At 42.4% G+C, this 22,696-nt stretch overlaps 4 protein-coding genes across 4 annotated transcripts; 1 reads left to right on the top strand and 3 right to left on the bottom strand.

Annotated features, from left to right (window-relative positions):
* Positions 1-552: 552 nt before the first annotated feature.
* On the top strand, positions 553-4,957 carry atp5fa1 (ATP synthase F1 subunit alpha). Its single transcript, XM_031859833.1, has 11 exons — positions 553-691; positions 2,052-2,127; positions 2,233-2,402; positions 2,615-2,788; positions 2,924-3,090; positions 3,355-3,655; positions 3,758-3,982; positions 4,059-4,166; positions 4,259-4,403; positions 4,499-4,649; positions 4,737-4,957. Exons 1-11 carry the CDS (start codon positions 632-634, stop codon positions 4,813-4,815), a joined length of 1,656 nt encoding a protein of 551 aa, XP_031715693.1. The 5' UTR covers positions 553-631; the 3' UTR covers positions 4,816-4,957.
* A 2,869-nt stretch (positions 4,958-7,826) lies between these two features.
* hwa (huluwa) lies at positions 7,827-10,390 on the bottom strand. Its single transcript, XM_031859835.1, has 3 exons — positions 9,407-10,390; positions 8,596-8,785; positions 7,827-8,384 (listed from the first exon to the last, which is right to left on the bottom strand). The coding sequence occupies exons 1-3, from the start codon at positions 9,992-9,994 to the stop codon at positions 8,218-8,220; spliced, it is 945 nt and encodes a 314-aa protein (XP_031715695.1). The 5' UTR covers positions 9,995-10,390; the 3' UTR covers positions 7,827-8,217.
* Positions 10,391-10,609: 219 nt separating this feature from the next.
* On the bottom strand, positions 10,610-14,453 carry LOC116390316 (dnaJ homolog subfamily B member 5). Its single transcript, XM_031859834.1, has 4 exons — positions 14,256-14,453; positions 13,419-13,677; positions 12,512-13,074; positions 10,610-11,540 (listed from the first exon to the last, which is right to left on the bottom strand). Exons 1-4 carry the CDS (start codon positions 14,361-14,363, stop codon positions 11,307-11,309), a joined length of 1,164 nt encoding a protein of 387 aa, XP_031715694.1. The 5' UTR covers positions 14,364-14,453; the 3' UTR covers positions 10,610-11,306.
* Positions 14,454-20,092: 5,639 nt separating this feature from the next.
* LOC116390567 (urea transporter 2-like) lies at positions 20,093-21,926 on the bottom strand. The gene is given in 6 exon segments (XM_031860372.1): positions 20,093-20,365; positions 20,472-20,521; positions 20,761-20,895; positions 21,097-21,244; positions 21,360-21,453; positions 21,853-21,926. Coding segments are annotated over 6 exon segments (774 nt in total).
* Between the last annotated feature and the right edge of the window lie 770 nt (positions 21,927-22,696).

The raw sequence follows: 22,696 nt of genomic DNA, 5'->3' as shown, positions 1-22,696 counted from the left end.
ATACTCTTAAATCCACTGAGAATAATCAAGATATTAATATAACAAATCCCTTGTTAGATCTTGATCATCCTGATATCACACATTGTTTTTAGAAACGTGTTTCTACCATAAACCATAATCTATATTTTTGGTGCAACTTTAATTAAACATCATGCAAACGCATCTTAAACGACTGTGAAATAATATATTGTTTCTCGTAAAATGTTCAGAAGTAAAACAAAATATTTAAAACATGGACAGCAAGGTCTTAAACAAATATTTCTGATGATATAATTATAGCAATAAGTAAACACACAACTATTTATAAATATATCTTATTGAATTTAATTAATAGTTCAATTATTTGACTGTCTGCCTAATATTCAAATGTCTTAATGTTTCATTTAATGTTTCATTATTCAATACCTCATCAATATAATATACATTGAACTATTTATCGCTTATGTATATACTTGTTTTTAATTCAATGTCTTGAAGAAAAAATACAAGAAAGAGAAAAGGAACAAAAGAATACGGTAGTTTTATTTTGAATTACTTCCGGGTCACTGTGACCTTTCTACACGTCGATCGCCGTGTCCGCCATCCTTCTCTGTCCGCTCCGGGAGCAGGATCGACCCCACAGGACACGAACATGCTGTCAGTACGCGTCGCAGCGGCTCTTGCCCGCAGTCTGCCTCGACGGGCTGGATTTGTAAGCAACACTTAACTTATTTTATGTTCACCTTTGTGTCGACTTCCTTCAGAAAATCCCGTTTTTTTGGGTCAAATTCTAAAGAAATCAGTGGCGGTGTTGTGTGTATGCACACGTCTTTGCACCGGAGGGCAGCGGGCACTTCGCTGTTAACTTTTGTAGCTGACAGACGGCAAAAAACAAGATAGTACGGAACATTATTAACAGTGACTAGACTATCAAATAGACCTGTGAGCTATGTGTTAATGCATTATCAATGGACATGACTAAGCTAAAGCGCAGTAATCACGAATGTAATTTAGTATTGAAGGTCAGTTTTCATGCTAGCTTTCATTGCAAGTGCATTTGCCGGGCTAAGCTTTGCGTATGCGTTTATGTATATGTTGTGATACTACGTTGGACATTGTAATGTTCTGGAGGACTTGTCCTGTGACCCTGCAGACTGCGTGACCTGTGGCCCAACTCAATGTTGTAGAGATATACGAAACAAAACATTTGAGTCACAGCCAAGCTTATCTGTTTCTCTGAAAAACAGAAGAACACTGACTGCTGTTCTGAAGGGAAATCTTTAATGACTCTTCCAACAATCTAAGTTGCAGCTCTGTCTCCTATCAAGATTGTCAGCCATTATGTATGATTATTCTAGAGATGAAAATATGAAATAATATAAGTAGCATCAATACAGACAAATATCTGACAATAATACTTAACATGCAAACATTTTTAGTTATTGTTGTGTTAATAAAGCATTATTTAACTTTCTATTTTTGTTTGAATTTCATTGTGCAACAAACAAAAGCTTTGTCCATCCAGATTGTTAGAGGTTTGAGGATTTTGGAAATTTGTTGAGTACTGAGTGATAGACTGGTAATACTTGAGAGGCCCAAACTGTGGCTATAATTGGCTTAGCTTTCCTAGCACTAGCAAAGTCAATTAGTAATCTTAATTTAGTTTTATTTTCTCCTTATTGCTGTTTTGATATTTTTTCACATTGTGAATGTTGTGAGACACAACAAGGTCTGTGGATTCTGGAGATGATGAATAATCGAGTCATGATGTCTGGAAAGTGCTCTGAGCGCCACAGGCAGAGTGCACTCACTCTGATATTTAGAATGAGTCTATCCTCTGTGGACAGAATGTTGGAAACACCGCTCGTTAATAATGCAATTAAGTTCAACAGCAAAACTCACAACGACCTTAAAGTTGAATCAACAGCTCAAAACCTGAACATTTAAAAGCTTCTTGAAAGGAAGACTTATTGCCAGGCTGTTGCATTTGATTGCTTAATGAAATTAAAAATGCTAGACTTATTCGGTCAGTATAAAATGAATTTCTGTACTTGTTCCCATTGTCTTTAAAGGTATCCAAGAACGTTGCTGCAGCATGTGTAGGAGTCAAGAATCTACACACCACCCATCCAGGGTTTCAGAAAATGGGTCAGTGTTTCTGGAAACCCGTATTGGCCGAGTACTTAAGAAAGTGAATGAATTGTTACAGTTGTCCACAGTTGTTAATCAGCCGTGCCTTTACAAACATTACAGGCACAGCCGAGGTGTCGTCCATTCTGGAGGAGAAGATCCTCGGAGTTGACCACAGCGCTGAATTGCAGGAGACTGGTCGCGTGCTGTCCATCGGTGATGGTATCGCCAGAGTGTACGGCCTGAGGAACGTGCAGGCTGAGGAGATGGTGGAGTTCTCCTCCGGCCTGAAGGTAAGACCGATGATGTAACCTTGTAGACCGCCGACTTTTTCACGGAGTGTGTTGAGGATTTCATTTGCTTAACCAGGGGAGGCAATTGGTAAACAGCAATGCTCTCTACATAGCCACAGGGAGAACCCATGTGTAAATACACTGTATCAAAGACTAGAAAAAAGGAGTCTGCCCATTTTCGTAACTTGTTTTGTTTTTCTTCTCTTATCCAGGGCATGTCTTTGAACTTGGAGGCCGACAATGTTGGTGTTGTGGTGTTTGGTAACGACAAGCTGATCAAGGAAGGCGACGTTGTCAAGAGAACAGGTGCCATTGTGGATGTGCCCGTTGGTGTAGAGCTCCTGGGCCGTGTCGTCGATGCTCTGGGAAATGCTATTGATGGAAAGGTCAATGATGATAATAATACTCTGTATTTTTATAGCACAATGAATGCATAAGATGCATCACAGAGTGCTTTATATAAAAGCAAGTAATCATGTTATTTAGTTGACTCCTTTTTGTTCCACTATGTTCCCTCACAGGGCCCCCTCGGCTCCAACATCCGCAGACGTGTGGGTCTGAAGGCCCCGGGTATCATCCCCCGCATCTCTGTGAGGGAGCCGATGCAGACTGGCATCAAAGCTGTGGACAGTTTGGTCCCCATCGGCCGTGGTCAGCGTGAGCTCATCATTGGCGACAGGCAGACTGGGTAAGAGGATTCTGCTCAAAGGGAATACTTGAACACACGGCAGCATTTGATGTTATTCCCGGTGCTGTTGAAATGCAACCACAGCAGTGGAAGTGCTAATGCTGATAAGGGGTTGTCAAATACTGAGCAGTGCAATATATCATGTTAAACTAAAACCAGATCATGGCTGCTTTAAATTCCGAATATTAACACATGACATTCGCACATGATGGATCTGTTTTTCGGTGTATCCAGGGTGCTCAGTATTTAAAATTTGTGTTGCAGCAAAACCGCAATTGCCGTCGACACAATCATCAACCAGAGGCGCTTCAACGAAGGGACCGACGAGAAGAAGAAGCTGTACTGCATCTACGTCGCTATCGGCCAGAAGAGGTCCACAGTGGCTCAGCTTGTGAAGAGGCTGACCGACGCGGACGCGATGAAGTACACCATCGTGGTGTCTGCTACCGCATCTGATGCCGCTCCGCTGCAGTACCTGGCTCCCTACTCCGGCTGCTCCATGGGAGAGTACTTCAGAGACAACGGCAAGCACGCCCTCATCATCTATGACGATCTGTCCAAGCAGGTGAGTTTTGTTTAGTCGAATTGTTAGAACACAGTGAAAGTGAATAAATTGAACAAACTAGTTTGCAGATCAATATCGACCTTGCATGTTTCCTTTCTGCAGGCCGTCGCCTACCGTCAGATGTCCCTGCTTCTCCGTCGCCCCCCTGGTCGTGAGGCTTACCCAGGAGACGTCTTCTACTTGCATTCCCGTCTGCTGGAGAGAGCCGCCAAGATGAACGACAACTTTGGCGGCGGCTCCCTTACAGCCCTCCCCGTTATCGAGACCCAGGCCGGTGACGTGTCGGCCTACATTCCAACTAATGTCATCTCCATCACAGACGGACAGGTGAGTGCGTGACACGTCGACTCGCCCCCAAGTGAAATCCTGAACCCGGTTATTAAATGCTGTTTTCCCCACTCAGATCTTCTTGGAGACTGAGCTGTTCTACAAAGGTATCCGTCCAGCCATCAACGTCGGCCTGTCTGTGTCACGTGTTGGATCGGCTGCCCAGACCAAGGCCATGAAGCAGGTTAGCCTTTTCTTTGTAATCGCCCATCTCGCAGCTTTTTACCACAATCCATGTCATTGATTGTGATTTATTGATTTCTGTCCCATCACCAGGTGGCCGGTACCATGAAGCTAGAGCTGGCCCAGTACCGTGAGGTGGCTGCCTTCGCTCAGTTTGGTTCTGATCTGGACGCTGCCACTCAGCAGCTGCTGAGTCGTGGTGTTCGTCTTACCGAGCTCCTTAAACAGGGACAGTACTGTGAGTATTTACATTTGGTATTCAATTTCCCTTAAAAGGCATCTTTCATTCTACAGTTGTCTTATGTTTTGAGACTGTATGCGTTTATGTTTCAGGCCCAATGGCCATTGAGGAACAGGTAACGGTCATTTATGCTGGTGTGAGGGGACACCTGGACAAAATGGACCCGAGCAAGATCACCAAGTTCGAGAAGGGCTTCCTGCAGCACGTACTGAGCCAGCACCAAGACCTGCTGACAGCTATTAGGTGAGTGAAGGAGCTTCTGGGCATTTCAAATTTTACATTGTAGTTTATGTTCAATGCATTTTGTAACCAATCTGTACTTGATTGCAGGACTGAGGGCCAAATCTCTGAGGCATCCGATGCGAAACTCAAGCAAATTGTGTTGACTTTCCTCTCCACCTTCGAGTAAAGTGCTGCTTTTTGTTCTGGTGGTTTTCATGTTCGCTGTAGTGCAACAGTCAGTTATACTTTCTATGAATTAAAAAGAAGTGGCACTTGATCTTTAATGTACAGATATCTCGTTCAGAGAATAAAGTATTCCATTTAGTTGACTTGATCGCCTCTTTTTGTGTTTTCGGAACAAATGCTGATATAGTGCACAGCTACACCTGTAAACTATTTGTTTCTTAATATCCTGCCTCTCATTTGTGAGCATAACAATTAAGAAACAGTTTGCTGCGGTCTCTTTTGACGAAAGCAATTCAGATCATCAATCCTCCCCCTAAAAAAACAATTACTCTGAAAACGGCAAATGGGACTTTCATTTGAAAAGACAAGGTCACTGGCTGACGGTGAGCAATATGATTTTGAGATATATATATTATATACAATATATACAGTGGGGCAAAAAAGTATTTAGTCAGCCACCAATTGTGCAAGTTCTCCCACTTAAAAAGATAAGGCCTGTAATTTTCATCATAGGTACACTTCAACTATGAGAGACAAAATGAGAAAAAAATTTTTAGTCTGATTTTTAAAGAATTTATTTGCAAATTATGGTGGAAAATAAATATTTGGTCAATAATAAAAGTTCATCTCAATACTTTGTTATATACCCTTTGTTGGCAATGACAGAGGTCAAACGTTTTCTGTAAGTCTTCACAAGCTTTTCACACACTGTTGCTGGTATTTTGGCCCATTCCTCCATGCAGATCTCCTCTAGAGCAGTGATGTTTTGGGGCTGTCGCTGGGCAACACGGACTTTCAACTCCCTCCACAGATTTTCTATGGGGTTGAGATCTGGAGACTGGCTAGGCCACTCCAGGACCTTGAAATGCTTCTTACGAAGACACTCGTTCGTTGCCCGGGCGGTGTGTTTGGGATCATTGTCATACTGAAAGACCCAGCCACGTTTCATCTTCAATGCCCTTGCTGATGGAAGGAGGTTTCCACTCAAAATCTCACGATACATGGCCCCATTCATTCTTTCCTTTACACGGATCAGTCGTCCTGGTCCCCTTGCAGAAAAACAGCCCCAAAGCATGATGTTTCCACCCCCATGCTTCACAGTAGGTATGTTCTTTGGATGCAACTCGGCATTCTTTCTCCTCCAAACACAACGAGTTGAGTTTTTACCAAAAACTTCTATTTTGGTTTCATCTGACCATATGACATTCTCCCAGTCCTCTTCTGGATCATCCAAATGCTCTCTAGCAAACTTCAGACGGGCCTGGACATGTACTGGCTTAAGCAGGGGGACACGTCTGGCACTGCAGGATTTGAGTCCCTGGCGGCGTAGTGTGTTACTGATGGTAGCCTTTGTTACTTTGGTCCCAGCTCTCTGCAGGTCATTCACTAGGTCCCCCCTGTGTGGTTCTGGGATTTTTGTTCACCGTTCTTGTGATCATATTGACCCCACGGGGTGAGATCTTGCGTGGAGCCCCAGATGGAGGGAGACTATCAGTGGTCTTGTATGTCTTCCATTTTCTAATAATTGCTCCCACAGTTGATTTCTTCACACCAAGCTGCTTACCTATTGCAGATTCAGTCTTCGCAGCCTGGTGCAGGTCTACAATTTTGTTTCTGGTGTCCTTTGACAGCTCTTTGGTCTTGGCCATAGTGGAGTTTGGAGTGTGACTGTTTGAGGTTGTGGACAGGTGTCTTTTATACTGATAACGAGTTCAAACAGGTGCCATTAATACAGGTACCGAGTGGAGGACAGAGGAGCCTCTTAAAGAAGAAGTTACAGGTCTGAGAGCCAGAAATCTTGCTTGGTTGTAGGTGACCAAATACTTATTTTACCGAGGAATTTACCAATTAATTCATCAAAAATCCTACAATGTGATTTCTTGGATTCTTTCCCCCCATTCTGTCTCTCATAGTTGAAGTGTACCTATGATGAAAATTACAGGCATCTCTCATCTTTTTAAGTGGGAGAACTTGCACAATTGGTGGCTGACTAAATACTTTTTTGCCCCACTGTGTATATATAAAAATATCTATCTATATCTCTATCTATCTATCTCTATCTATCTATATATATATATCTATATATATCTATATCTCTATATCTATATCTGTCCATCTGTCTATATCTATATCTGTCTATATCTATATATCTATATACTATATATCTCTATCTATATAGATATCTATATCGATCGATCGGGACTAATAAGGGATTTAAAATAAAAAATTATAAAATCTTCACAACTTGTTTTTAAATGCAGTTTGAAAGTCTGCACAGCTCAAAGGTTGTGACTTTATATCTTAATATTTCAGAAATGAGAGGCTCATGATTTACACAATTGAATGAAAAGGATGGCATGGCCACGGTACTTCATGAATGCAGGAATGACACGCCTTTGTGTCATACTTGGCTAACCTGGGGCAGCCAATCTTACAACCAGAAATTCAACGGAAAGTTAAAAAAAAAAAAAAACGTACTCACCCTTTTTAAATGCTCTGAATTGTCTTGCAGCCCCTTTCTCAATATTCTCTGGAGGTTGAAGCTGCTTTTATGGTTCAAAAGTCTTCCAAGTTCCACTTTGAGTTGTAATGGTCAACAAATCAAAGGATCTGATGTGACTTTTGTTAATGACTGGGTCAAGGCATCCTGGTGCTCACCTTTTCTCATTTGTATTTAAGGTATCAGGTTCTCTTAATACACCAGTGTAGTATAACCCAACAGTAAAGGCACAGTGTTATCAGTTATCGACTTGCATCAGTCGAGGGGGTTAACATGTAATGCTCGGGGCAAAATCCCAAAACTACAGTGCCCTCTGCTGGTGAGGAGTGACACATTTCTAAATCACAAAAATCCTATTAAGATGTATTAACTTAAATGTTTGATGGTACAGGTAGTTTTAAATGGTAATATTGCTTTTTTCATTTCTGTAATTTGCATTGACATTGAGTTCCTGATGACTTGCATTGTGTGATAATGGTTTAATTGAAAAGATAATCAAGAAGCACTTACTTCTAAATTAGTCTTTATTACACAGAGTAAATGAAAACATTTAAATCAATAGAAGTGAGTATAAATAATGTGAATGGTTCGTGAAATTCAGAACCGACAGAACAGCCGTGTTAATAAGATGGTGACTAATTTAGATAAACTTAAGTGACCAAGTGCATATTTCACAATAACACAAGTGAAGGTGCCCAGTAAATATTTCACAAGTTGAACAAATTCAGTGGCGGAGTGCATTCTTATCAGCAAATGTGTCAATTTAATGTGTCAATTTCAAAATAGTGATTATAAGTGAGACAAAATAAATGAAAGACTAAAGCACACGTTATTTAAATATAAATAAATAAGTCATTAAAAATAAATTAACATTAAAAGATCACACTTGACAGCTGGAACATTTTACACCCAGTACTGTTTGGTGTGCACTGCGGGTCTGTGGTGTTTATGTTTGGGTAGATTATTCTGTTTGACATAGCAAGGGTCATAATAATCCCACTCCAGGGCTGAGGCCAGGACACCGTTGGACAGACCGTCACTATCTGCTGACAGAATCCGCAGGGAGACGCCTGAGAAGAAACCATGCGAGTATATCAGAACTTTTGCATAAATTGAATAATACCTAAATATACTACCCTAGTTATTTAGCATTCATCCAAGCAAGACAACAAAGTTTCTTTTTCGTCATACTGTTCCCTCGGTCTACTTGTTTTTGGTGCAGCATTAGCTTTAATGGCAGTCGTGTTGGCTACAGTGCAGCTAAGGGAGAATGAAGTTTACCTGCACTTGCACCAAAGTCGCTGTCCAGTCCAGGACCCACTGCAGATGTGTTCAGGTAGGAGGCCTCTGAAGGCGGGTCGGTGAACTCGCACTCCATGCCCACTTTGTCAAACATAACGCCTGGGTTCACATCTGTCAGCATCTGGAATGTACTGCTCCGACGAAGATGGCCCACATGTTCCGTCTCCTCCTGCGGACAAAGAAAAATATATAGACCTGACACTTTGAAGTTTGTGCTTCATGCTGGAGGTTGGATCTTGGGTGGACATTCATTTTTGTTACTCTAAAGTAATGAACTGACAGTTTTTGGTCTTCACTTCTGTGTATGTCAATTGGTTTGTGGTAATTTTATAAACTCTCTTTGTTTGGTTGTATGGATAATATGCAGCTCTAAAGCAAATATCAACTAATAAGGGCCTAAAGGTGGCTCCTGCTTTATTAGGTGATCTAGTTGACCTTTACGGTTTCTCCTCCTGTTTGATCAAATTAAAAACAGGAAAACCAGGGCCAGATATTATTCCAGGAGTAATGACCACATTGAACAGAAAGGACATGGGGCCAAGTAATCTAATCTGGCCATGCTTCAGTACAATTAGTAGAATTTGGCATCACTGGCCTAAAATCCAGAACATTGTCAAAATTAAACTTAGTTTTTTATGTTTTTGGCTATGTTTCCTGCAGATGTTCCTGAATGGATATCCACTAATTGGTCAATCTTCAATACTCATTAACACCTTCACAGTGGCCCTTGACTCATCAGGCCTCTTCCTGGTTATTTTAAAGTTATTAAAACCGAAAGTGTACCACTCACCGTGGGAGTGTTTGGCGGAACAAGGTTCAGTCTGGTTTCAGCCTCTGAACCACTGGACTGCGGTAAAACTGGCGCGCTTTTACACCACCCCGCTTTACCGGTGCTGTACATCCGTGGTCCGGAGGGCAGGTCGAGTCTCGGGGTGAAAACAGCAGCAGAGGAGGTGGCCCGGATGGTGCTCGGTGCCCTCATCGACCCCGAGCCGGTGGCGCCATCTGGCACCAGGAGCCGGATCCTGTGATCCCCTCCGGCCCTCTCCCTGGAGGAAGCCCTGGAAGAGGTGACGGGATGCGGCAAGACGGGCTCCGACAGAGACATGTAGGCTCTCCTCTGCAGCGAGGGGAAAGCCACATCCGACACTCTTCTGACTCTCTGCAGGGTGGACTGCAGAAGCATCTCCTCTGCGTCCTCTCGCTTGCGCCTGTGCTTCTTCTCCGACAGGTTCAGCAACTTGTAACCCAGGAACAGGCAGTTCAGCAGGAGCAGAATGACCACACAAGGTATGAGCAAAAGAACCACTAAAGTCAGGTTTGTCACAGGGTAAACCTCCGTCCCGTTTGATTGTGTGGTCAGACTTATCTGCGACATTTCATCCCAGAGGACATGAAGGCGGAATTTTGTAGAATTGATGATCTCAACTGAGACCCACGTTGCCTCTGAACGCACAGGTGGTTTGGTGTGTCAATCAATGTGGATTACTTTGCGTTTGAAAGTATTTCGTTTATGTTTTATCTAACAGCAACATTAAAGTCCGCTTCTCAAATGCACAAAGTCTCCAAACGGGACTGGTGTCTTTCACCCCTCTTGTCTTCATCATTGTAGACCAACACTGTCAGTGTTAACAAAGCAAAGGCTCAATCTGAGGCGACCATGCAACGCGCGCTCAGTTGGCAGCCACATAAATTACAGATCAACAGGTGTGTCCTATTATGTGCTGGACGTGATCACCGCTAGATGGCAGCAGGTGACCAGACTCCTGCAACGCTGCATCTAAAGTTCTGCAGTGTGGTATACCTGTGTGTGAGTGTGTGTGTGTATGTATGTGTATATATATGTATGTATGTGTATATATATATATATAGTCCATAAAATAAAGCATATATATGCTTTATTTTATGGACTTCAGTGTCTGATAGTTAGTTGGTCTTGTGTAGTCCACTTAAACACACGTTTTTCCCAAAGAACAGCGGAGAACAGAAGTCAAATTGTGTTTTTTTCTTTATTTTTCATGCTTTCCAAACATGTCTATGTCAGGTAATGATACATCAACTGCTGGCTTGTCGCAGAATATATATATATATATATATATACACAAACATTTCAAATAATTCAATAGAACATTTGACAGATGAATCTCTTAGAGACAACATTTTTTTTGCATTTTGTACACAAAGTAGATCCTTGTACACAAGTATATTTTGCTATTGTAATAAATCAATGCAAAAGATCAGTCATATGAGCACCATATAACCATAGTAAAGTATTTTTTTTGTTTCTACCACTCATGTTTAAAGAAGTCTATACAGACTTGAATAGCACACACACTGATATTCTGCTATAGGTCTGCAGGTATAACAGTGCAGCTAACCTTTTCATTCAAGAGCAAGGCTGTTGAGTCAATGGACGCCCTCAGATACCAAAGACCCCATTCGTCAGATCTAAACTCACTGCTCCTGTGGCATCGTAGTTGTTGTGTGTCTTGCCTGCAGAAAGTCGTCTCCTCGCTGAACGACAACTCACTTAAGCGCCGCTTGCCATTTCCAAACACAATAAGAGGTTGTGAGTGGTTGTGATACTATAGCACCTCGAGCAAGGCCGTGTTTGTGAATTGATAAGAGCAACAACACACACACATGGTGATGCTGTGTCAATCAGGTCACTGAATTAAAGCAGATTGGCACTAGCACTGGGCCAGGCTGTGCTTGATGATCTCGCGAGACTGCGGTGGGATCCTGTCGGGGAAGAGCACCTGGAACTCCACCACCAGGTCACCTCGCTGAGACGGGCTCTTGGGCAGGGGCAGACCCTCGCCCCGAAGCCGCCGGACGGCACCTGGTTTGATGACATCGCTGCATGGTAAAGGCATCATCCGGTTGTCAAGTGTTGGAACGTTAACTGTGCAGCCGCAGAGAGCCTGGAGAGAAACAAAAAGGAAGAAAAAAGTTAGTTTTGTAAACCTGGTATATATTTAGAACAAGTTTCATAATGCTTCCTTACTGGCCTCGAATGAAGCACACTTTGAACAAAAATCAATTAAATGCCTGATCTATAAAAGTGTCAAGTTACATAACGGATAAATATGGAGCGTCTTTCTAAAAGCTTGACGATTTTCTTGTGTTATGCAACAAATCGGTGCCACAGATGAGATAAACGCTGGCCCTATTTGCAGCTTCTGTGTGGGAGTTAAGTGCTTCGGTGACTGAAGGGAGCCATGGGAAGATGGAGGGAGCTCTTTGAAATGCCACTCACTGTGACTGCTATACCCTGCTAATCTGTGTGTGGGTTGGTAGAAGTGAGAGCCAGAGACTGGGCGAGCCAAAAAAAGCTGCCTCTCTGCCTGCCTTGTAGAGGCCGCGGAGTCTGCAGCACACATAGTGGCTGAGAGGGAGAGTGAAGTGTGATTCGTGGGGGCGGTCAACACCGAGGCTAAATTTAGCTCCTGCTCCCTCTCACTCTGCAGGGGCCAGTGAGGTAATGAAGGCAGGCTGCTGCTGTTCTGTTAGCAGGGGTCTGTCAGCCCATTGTAAGCTGGGGGGCCCAGATGCCTGAAACAGAACACCGTGTTCTGTCCTCCGACTCTAATCAAAAGATATCACCCTCTCTGAATTTGGCAGGGATCAAACCTTCTGGCTTAAGTCACATTGAGGCCTCTCGGTAATCGATTTCCTCTGGTATTTCAGCGAACGCATCATTCTGCAGTTATGTAAAGGATAAGAAGTGGTGGACGGATGTTCGCCTTTCTTTGAGTAGGTGTAGGTGGTTGGCAGTGACATAGTATATCTACTAATAGGCCCGTCATGTCTTTCATAATAAATCAAGAGTAATGGCCTTTTTTAGGAGTCAAACTCTAGACCTTTAAGCCTGACACAAATGCACCAAACTCACCTCCTTGAGGGTGATCTTGGCCATAAAGACGATGTTGGAGCCGTCTCTCTTGTACTGCGTGTGCTCCTTGTCCCTGAGAATGAAGGTGATGTCGGCAGGGGTGGTGTTGGGCGTCTCGTCTCCCTCCCTGGGGAAGGTGATCTTGGTCCCCGCTTTCCAGCCTTTTTTCACCACCACGTTCAGCACCTTTTCCTCCGAGCGCAGGCTGCGTCCGTCGGGGTTGAGGCGGCTGCGGGTGATCTTCACATGCTTGGTGCAGCCCTGCATCACCTCGTCCAGGGTCACCAGCAGATCGTGCACCACCTCATCGCCCTGCAGCCGCCGCTGGCCCCTTGGCAGGCCGCCGTCGCTGCCAGAGAACCCGCCCACGTGGCTGAAGGGGAACTGTCTGAAGGGGTTGAAGAGGTCCTCTTCAACCCCTTCGCCGTCCTTGTCGTTGCCAAAGAAGATGTCGAAGTGGTCGGAGCCGTGGAAGAAGGAGGAGAAGGTGGCGTGAGGATCGGTGTGGCAGTTATTGCGGAAAGCGTTGCCTTGGCCCGCCGTTGACATTCCATTTTTAAGACCTAAAAAACACAGAGAAAAGAGAAAGAGTTCATTTCAATCTGCAGCTTGACATGGCACTTAATTTCTATTATAATGTTGGTGCTTCTTCAATACAAATTCTGCATCTCCCTCTAGAAGGTTTACTAATCATCAGCTATTAGAAAAACTATTAAATTGCTGAATAATTTATCAGCTGCACATATTGAGCCGGTTTATTAGGGGTGGAAGTGGTTCAGTCCTCCCACTGCAGATCAGTATTTAGCCCTAATGAAGGCATGCATAGTTAATGCACCAGCCTATCCTACAGTAATTAGCCAGATGTCAGTTGCTATTTGAGCTATATTAAATCAAATCTCACTCTCACCTTCTTCTCCAAACTGGTCATAGATGCTTCTCTTCTTGGGGTCAGTCAGGATCTCGTAGGCCTCGGCGATCTCTTTGAACTTGTCCTCAGCATCCGCATCGCTGTTCTTGTCTGGGTGGAACTTGAGAGCCATCTTCCTGTAGGCCTTCTTGATCTCATCTTCATTGGATTCCGGGATGACACCCAGGACTTTGTAGAAGTCCTTGCCTGTGGGCTTGATGGCCAGGCAGGGCGTGTCCTGCTCAGACTTGGTGCTTTCCTGTTAAACACAAGAGCAATGAGGGTTTAGAACATTTATTTGTCAGAACTCCACTCATTTTGCATATGAATTTGAAATCTCATAATGACTATGGTGCATGCTGCAAAAAGGCTGAGGATGAATAACTACTACATTTCTATTTTCATCATCTAGAATACAAACAGGAGGGTTCATGTATTGGACTTCCTCCACATCAACTGCTGCACAGTATTAATATGCAGAGAAATGATCCCCCGGCATATAAACACTCTCTGGGAAAACACCCTTATCTCCGTGCTGCTGTGCAACTGCATATATCCATGAATGTTATAGGCTGGTGCACAACACAACGTGAGAGGGAAAAGATTTCCCCCAATTACCGAGATTCTCTGCAGCGATTGGCTGAATGGGAATCGCGACTCCACAGCAACAGAAATAAGTCAATGATGATCAAATACAAGAGAGAGATGCATCTACATGATGTTTTACAGCGGATTGACTAATATAATATACCTTGTAAAACATTTAAGAATTCGTTTTTTTAAATAGTGATTTAAAATACAGTCAAAACAGTTAAATGATCTCAAAAATGTACTTACCGCTGATGATGATGAGCCTGAGCTGTCACCTCTGTGCATAACTCGCACTTTGCACTTGACGTTGACATTTTTGTGCTTAACCCCGAACTGAGTCCAGATGAGAACCATGATGGCTGGTAGAAGTGGTTTGTTTGAGCTACGTGTCGCTGTCCTGGTGCTGAAATCGCTCCTGTTTGTCGGGCTACGTTTCGTCCTGTCTTGAGCTCTCCCCGGCTCTCTCTTAAATACCACCGCGGCAGCTCCGTTACTATACACTCACCCGCCCACGGAGCGTGACCGAGCTTTCCCCGGATCCGCCTATTTCCTACCGCGCGGCAGGGGATGCCGGTGTCCTCAGATTACTCGGTGGAAAGCCATTGGTGCTCCGGCGATGATCGCGCGGATGTTGCAGCCTCCCGCTCCTTCTTGAGGCTTGTTTCCGGAGTTCTTGAAGGCAGAGCCGAGCAGACAGTCACGACACGGAGTGTTTTTCTTTTTTTTGTTCAGTCTGTTCTTTCCACAGACTGAACAGAACAACCAGACATGCAGTTAAAAGATCCAGCTGTCTGTCCAGACAGCTGGACTCAAATGACTTTTCATGAGCCCACGCGTTTTAAATGTTAAGGCTATGTAACTTTGCTGTGGATGAAATATTAGTGGGATATTCAACTATTTTCTCCAATCGTGTGAAGGAGTAGGCAACTGCACACGATCAGTTAGGGCTTAAGTGTGACACAATAACCTACAGTTTAATGCAATTCAATGAAATAGCACCAGCAAAGGGAAGACATATTCAGATCTTTTAGGAAATACATTCACGTAAAAAATACCCAATTAGATAAAAGTCCTGCATTCAAAAAGCGCAGAAGTATTATCAACAAAATGTACTTAAAGTATCAAAATGAACATGTAGTGGAATAGAAGTATATAGAAACAAAAAAATGAAGTACTCAAGTTAGTACAAGTACCCAAACTTTGTATGTAAGCACTTCATTTAAGTAAATGTTCTTAGTTACTTTCCACCACTGAATAGCACAGCAAAGGACAAGACCTTGATGCATTTAAACATCTTTTTTGAGACCTCTTCTTTGTTGGGGTGTTGTATTGGATTGCATTGTATTTCCACCTCTAGATGTCAATAAGAGGTAGGGGAGGAAGAACATGTTCGCTCTATAATTAAGCAGAATTCAAAGTGTAGAAAATTACAACCTTGAAAGTTTACACTGACTGACACTAATTGTTTCCAGGTGTATTTCCTGAAGCTGAAAATTAACTTGGAGCCAATCTGTTCTGTTAATTGTGTTTCACTGAAAAGGTCAAAAAGCTTTACAGCGGCTGTATTTATTTAATGGTTCTTGTATCCATTCGATTGTGCAGCTGTGCATGTAAATACTTCCACCCACGTAGTTCTGCATAGCAATTATGTATAGTGCCACAGAAAATACATGCAAACCAATGCAAATTAGCCATTTAATAGCCAACAACTGTGGAGGGAGGGGGCAGCTGCAAGTTATGTAATTGAAATGTGTTAGACCTTGTGTTTTTTGGTGAGTGTTCACATATCTTGCTCCTGTGAAAATTCAAGATATCACCTCAAAATCTTGTTGACTGACGGAAGGATGCTGATTGCCTTGCCAGAAACAATCATGAACATTTTTTTAGAGTCCAATGAGTAATAATAATAATAATAATAATAATAAGTGGTTATATAAATATTATTGGGGTTGGGAGACAGGTTTAACCTCATATTTGAGTTTTAAAAGCCAGATCTTTCCCTCAAATGACTTATCTCAGTTTTTAAGTTCAATATGTTAATGGTACAGTATGTTTTACACAGTCCACATTTCACATTTGGGGTGGAATTAGCAATAGCCAAAAACTTAGCAAATGTGCTTCCTGTTAGCAGAGATTTTAAGCTGCTCTGTATCGTTTAACTAACGGCTAACAAATGAACGGTGTCAATGAATAAGTAAACAGGGCCTCATCCATTAGTAGAACAGGTTGGGTTACTATATTCCAAAATAGCTCTATATAGGATACAGTTGGGTAGTGAAAAGAAACGATACTGTATATAGATAATGTTTATTGTCTGTTAATAATAAAGATTGTTCTACTCCCAGTTGTTCAGTAAGATAGTTGTCCTCAAACGCTACTTTTATGAGTTTTGCAGTAAAACTCACAAGACAAATCAATTAAATAGAATATACATTTGGGGCAAGAAAAAAAGGACCTAAACACCATAACCTGCTCACCCCCAAAACAATCAGAACCCCCACCTTTAAGTAAAATAAAAATAAATAACCCCTCCCCCTTTCTGACTCCCTCTCCCCCCTAATAACTTCTGTACAGTCCCTAACAGAGAAGATACTTTGTGATACACGTGATGTTGACTTACAAATCATCACTACATGAAGGAAACTCTTTTTGACGAAATACAGCAAGTCATCTGCTTGAATTCCGCGTTTACTGTCATTGAGCAGGAGTCAGTGTTTCTATTTAGAGAGCATACTACAAGATTACGACACAGAGTCGACTCTGCAGCCGGCAGTGTAGCCATGGATATGGAAATCAGTGTCACAGGGAGCGTACATACATACATGGCAATGCTTCCTCCGCTGTGATGCTTTATACATCCAATGGGGGGTTGGAGTTTCTGGGGATTCTCCTTTCGTCTTACAGGAAACGGTAGACAAATTTGGGTTGAACATGTTGAGCCAGGAGCGTCACGCACCAGCTAGCAGCTCTTACATACTATTCACAGATTGAGAGCGCTAGAGTGAATCACAGCAGCCTCTCTCACAGCGTTCATTCTTTCCTGCCCACGGGAACAGTCTGATTGTGTGTTTGGGCTGTTTTTCACACTGTCTCTCTCACAGAAACACTTACACAGTTGCCTGTCAGTCTCAGAGACAAATAACGCCAATTAAAGTGCCAAGATGTTCCGACACAGTTATTGATAGGCGGCGAGAAGGTGGACAGCTTCCATGCAGCTTAGTTGTTCTTGAGGTGTTGTTTGGTCTTCTCACATACTAAGTAGTAGATGCACTATCTCTGTGCAGCTGACATAATCTGTGGTTATGCAAATATTCAAATCGAGATCAAACACAGTTGATAATCCAGTCACACGGTTGCAAACATTGATGCTATGTATATAGAGTGTAAGGAGTCAAATAACTGGATTGCACAACTCTATTTTGGCTCAGGGGACCAGCCATTTCTGTGGGCGGGCCTGTTTTGGCTTTTTCCCCATATTGATGTGCATGTGACTGACATGATAGCTACATTTAATGTAGGCTAATGTCTTTATTCAATCAAGAATAGGATGGCTATTTCTTTATTATATTGTATGCTGTATGCTCAGTTATATTAAAATAATTCTGCTGACTTTGAATAAAATACTATAATATTTGTTGTAACTTGGATCATAACGTTTGTCTTTTTTGTGTTTTATTGCTGTTTAAATGTAGGCAATTGTAAGGCTTTTTAGAATGTATGTCAGGTAGTTATTCTGTATCACGGAAGCACTGCTCCTGCATCCTTGGGTCCATAGAGTAACAACACACATTTGAACCCATCGCTCCGAGCCACAGTTGGATCCCAAACCTTCAACCTTTGCAGGCTAAACAAAACAAGATAGCAACTCACACAAACATGTTAACCATTTTAGCATTATTCAACAGTAATGTCATCCAACTTGCAATGTGGTGCCATTGAATATATCAGTAAATAACTATCTTTTTTGTTTGTTTCTGTTATAGGCATAGTCCCACATTGGCACTACCGTTTAGTAACGGCACTTGTGAAAGCAACGGTTAAAATGTACTATGAATGGATCCCAAATGATTCTTCAGAACATCCCCGCACCATATTACCACCAGGCATACTTCCCCTTTTCTTGTTCCACTTATGCTGTTGTTATCTTCTTTCTGTTGATAATGAACCATATTGAAACTACAGTTATAAAACACTTTGGCCTAGTTTGTTATGTGAGACTTGCTATTCTTAACTGACAGACGCTTGAGCAGACACAAAACCGGTACAGAGACAAAGGAGTGTACGTGACTGTGTGTTGCGGCCTCAGCCCCGGCTCTCTCTTCTCTGTTATGTTCTGTAGGAGCAGTATGAGCTGCCTGCAGGGGACTGTGAAAGGTGAATCACACTGCTGTGAGCACACAGCGCTGGCACAGGGGAAGTGACACCAACCTCATCTCACACCAGCCCACTGCCAACACTTATCCTGTCCTTCAAAAGGTTGCTGGATGACGTGCAAAAGTCCACAGAAAAATCCTCCGACTAAGGTCACTCTTACCTACAGGCGGCAGAAAAATATACTGGAGGCGGTGAGGAAAGTTTCCCTCTGTAACGACTTTGGAATATTAAGTAGAAAACAGTTTGATTTGAGGAGGTATTGGGTTCAAATTCAGGGCAAAGAGAAATTAGACATTCAAGAAGAAAACAAATCTGTCATAACAAGTCATATTTTAACACCAGGCAAGAAAATAAGACGTTCTCATTTTCAAATTCTTCCCCTGCCATCGTCTCGCACCTTCTCCCCCGATGTACTGTGCCTCCCACACATGACTGGGAGTGTGACTGTCTCTTATGTGTCGCACCGGCTAGCTAGACGAAAGCCATGTGCCTTGGTGCACCAGATACCCAGACAGGCAGATGGCAATAAACACACCCAGAGATTTACTCATAAATGTAAACACAGAGCTCCATATATACGTTCTATCAGCTGACATCTTGGTTGCTTCTCTTCACAGAGATCGAAATCTTCCTGCTCGAGGAAAAGAGGAGAGAGGTTGTCCTCAATAGGAGAGATGAGGACACAGGGAGACAGATAACGGCAGAAGAGGGCCTTTGAGGACAGGGGAAGAAGAGTAAAAGCAAAAAAGGGTTTATTAAAACATGTCAAACCGAGGGAGAAGCACAGCAAGCATCCAAAAGAGAGACGATAAGAGAAAGGGATCGGACAGATTGGAGTACAGAAGGCAGTGATGGATTATGGCTGGCAGAGAATAGGGTGTTTTTGTTGGGGCAGCACTTTATCACATCTCCTCTACAGCTCTCTGTCTGCACTGATGAAATGCTCTGCTGTATTTTAAATCAACTCACAGCAACCACGGAACAACAGAGGTTCTACTCTCATCTAATCCACGACACATGATGCATATTCATTCCTTCTCTTCCTTTATTGATCATCAGCTGCATTCAATTTTTTTTGTATATGACACTTAAATGATGCACATGTACTCATGTTGGTGCATGTGTGTGTTTTACAAAAGTCTGTGTTGTTATTTCTTTAAGCCACGGTCTTGAATTAGTTTTGTGATATCGTTAACATTTAAATGGATTTAATTTGTAGAATTTTGTAGACAATAAATACCAGTTTTATTCATTCTACTCAGACTGATACCTCTTATGAAATGTAATTCTTTATGGTAAAATAATTTATAGCAAATACAGGAATAAATATTCAGTAATAATTATTAGTGAATAGTGTATAGTAGTAGGCTATATAAAGTATATAGTAATTTAAAGTATCGTACTGTAAACCACAATTATAATAGCACAGTTATACTGTAAAACCTCACAACAGTAAATATATTGTGAACATGTTATATTAAAAGAAATACAGGGATCTTTCCTTGCAAAGTGCCGCCCTCTGCTGTTAAAATAGCTGTACTGCATAAGAAAATGTTTGCCATTTAGAAAATATTTCTCACTGCAAGGCCAGCCATTTTATATAACAGACACAGTTATGTAAAAGAGGAAATATCAATACTGTATATTATATTATACTATATCATTCAGATAATTCACAAATATTCACACTCAGAGTTAGAGCATCTCCTCTAACAACCCAGGGATTCACTGCAGCTGCTGTCCAATGCTAACTGGACATTTGGTTCTCTGTTCTCCTTCAGCTCGGCCTCTTCTTGGCTGCTGCTCTCCTGACTGAGCTGAGCTGTCTCTGATGCCTTTAATTGTCTCCGGTAGCGCCGGTTTTCCTCGGGGTAGGAGACCACAGACAGAGGTAGTCTGCAGATGGCTGGGATCTCAGAGGAAATGAGGAGGAAGATGAGAGTCGACAGGCAGAAAGGCCACGTGCAGGCTGGTAATGCGAGCTGAAAGGGGATGTCACAGGAGAGGGGAGCATGACACATGATGTGAGAGATATTTGGGGGATCAGATTACTTTCGTGGAGTTTGACTTGGAAAGTTTCTTACTTACCACAGACATCAGTTTTGATATCGCTGCAGTCATGTATGTGCAGAAAAGTGCTGGAAAGAAACATATGTTTACAGTTTTAATGAAAAGCATTTTTTTAATTTTATTTGTCTGCAATCAAAGACCCACTGTTTTAAAAGTTACTAAGAATTCCAAGAAGCAAAGTGTGTGCAATCAGATGACATTCAAGGACACTTACCACAACATGGACATAAACATATTTGGTAATAACAGCCACCAGTACCAGCTTCCTTTGGCAGAGAATAGTGATCAGACTCTTCATCAATCTTACCACACATTAAAGCCAGTAGATGGGTTTACCATGTTATGACATAGAAGACCCCTCCGATGGCAATGCAGGATAGAGCGCTGTTATATCCCCACAGCCCAGAGTAAATGTCCTAGTGAGGGGCTGCAAGAGCAATTCCTGCACCACAGGAACATTGAGACAAGCTCAATGTTAACTATGGAATTCAATATTAAACAGCAAAGAACTGCACAAATGTCAGAGAAAAGTTAATTCGTCGGAAAAGCCACGGTGCCCTTTGAGGAGCCAAAGCAGCCGCTGTAGCCTGAGCAGACACATTGTGCATATTTTTCTTATGCAAATGTTTTGGAATCTTTTTACCAGACAACATGCCAGCAGCAGAGCCTCACATGGCATGAAAACAGATAGTTGGTGAGGAAAGCAGCAGGGCCAGAAGGATGAGACCTCCTGTCCAAGGACTGTCGCAGCCGTACACCTAGCCAACACCAACTGGCACTGACAGGAATAGCTGCAGAAGGAAAGCTTCCATTACTTACAGTTTAAAACAAGTTAAGACATCATAACATGTGTGCAATAAGGCCACTGTAATGGTTTATATTGTGTTGAGATTTCCAAAGAGCTACTGGACCAATAACATTCCTGTCATACTTGAGAGATATTGAGGCTTTCCATGGAGTCATTAGGAGGGTGCAGATGGTCATTTGGCTGGATATCCGCCTGAAGTTGCAGAAAAAGTAGGTCACATTTTCATTTCAAACTCAAGCACCGTGTATGTGCATCTTTGTTTGTAAGGCAGGGCAATCCCACCTAGATTGATTATGTTTACCTTTTTGAACGCTTGTACAGCTTAATTAGCTAGTGAATGGCTGATCAAATCTGGGAATGACTATTTCGACAGGCACAATCGTCTTTTTACTCCACAAAATGTCTGGGATTTCCAACGTTAGCTGACTCAGTCAGTTGTCATTTCAGCCTGGAATAGTCTCTGTCTGAGAGGCTGCTTTTGTTTATCTCAGTCTGAAATCAAGGACCCATTGTTTCAAAAGTTGATAAGAATTTCAAGTGGCAACGTGTGTAAAATTAAACGAATCAGAGGACATTCAAGAGGACACTTACCACAACAGGGACATGTACATATTTGGCAATAACAGCCACCAGTACCAGCTTCCTTTGGCGGAGAAAACTGCCATCAGTATGCCGATCAAGGTTCCATTGTAGCCATATAAACCCACTGATATGGTTTCCCTGTGGTGAATGTGACAGATGTGCAAAACACAGTTAAATGGGACACACGCTGTGAAAAAGAAAGTGTAGCCGCAGGGAATACAAGTGGAAGAGACAGCGATAATGGCTCAATTTCTGTATTTGATGGTAAAGTAAAATAAGGATAAGGAGATGCAGTCTAACCTGTTTTGTCCCAGCAAAATGGCAGACACAGTGGAGACAAAGGTAACAAGCAGACCATTCAGAGCCACCAAGGGTTCTGCAGGAAGAGGCCGGCTGTGATGAGGAGCCCACTGAGAGGGTTGTTGACAAACATGACCTGGGCCACCCCTCTGCAAATCCAGTCCAGCAGTTGGATAACCACAGCCTGCCCTGTCATTGATGGAAAATGACCTCATTCTTTCATCGTCTACATTACAAAAAAGGCCTAAACTTAACCATATTCAAAATGAGATTCATTCAAATTTTATTAATTCAAGCATAACTGACATGTGACTTTGAAGATTAGACGGCATCACAGTCATAAGCATTGTACTTTCCTACATTTCAAGTTGCATCCAGAGTAAAAACAAAAAAATACACATGAAAAAGTTGCATCTGCTATAACTAAGCAGATCACCCTGGTGTGGGGCAAATTATAACAATGAAGGTACTTAATTCGTTAGTATTAGAGGCTAACACCTGTGTGTTTCCTGCAATGACAAGTCAAAAATGTCTGCTGTGAGAAAGGCCTCTA

This window comes from Anarrhichthys ocellatus, unplaced genomic scaffold (assembly GCF_004355925.1).
Source record: "Anarrhichthys ocellatus isolate YVR2014 unplaced genomic scaffold, GSC_Weel_1.0 scaffold23, whole genome shotgun sequence".
Lineage (NCBI taxonomy): Eukaryota > Metazoa > Chordata > Actinopteri > Perciformes > Anarhichadidae > Anarrhichthys > Anarrhichthys ocellatus.
The sequence above is the reverse complement of the archived record's forward strand: the minus strand, read 5'-3'. Positions and strand labels throughout refer to the sequence as shown.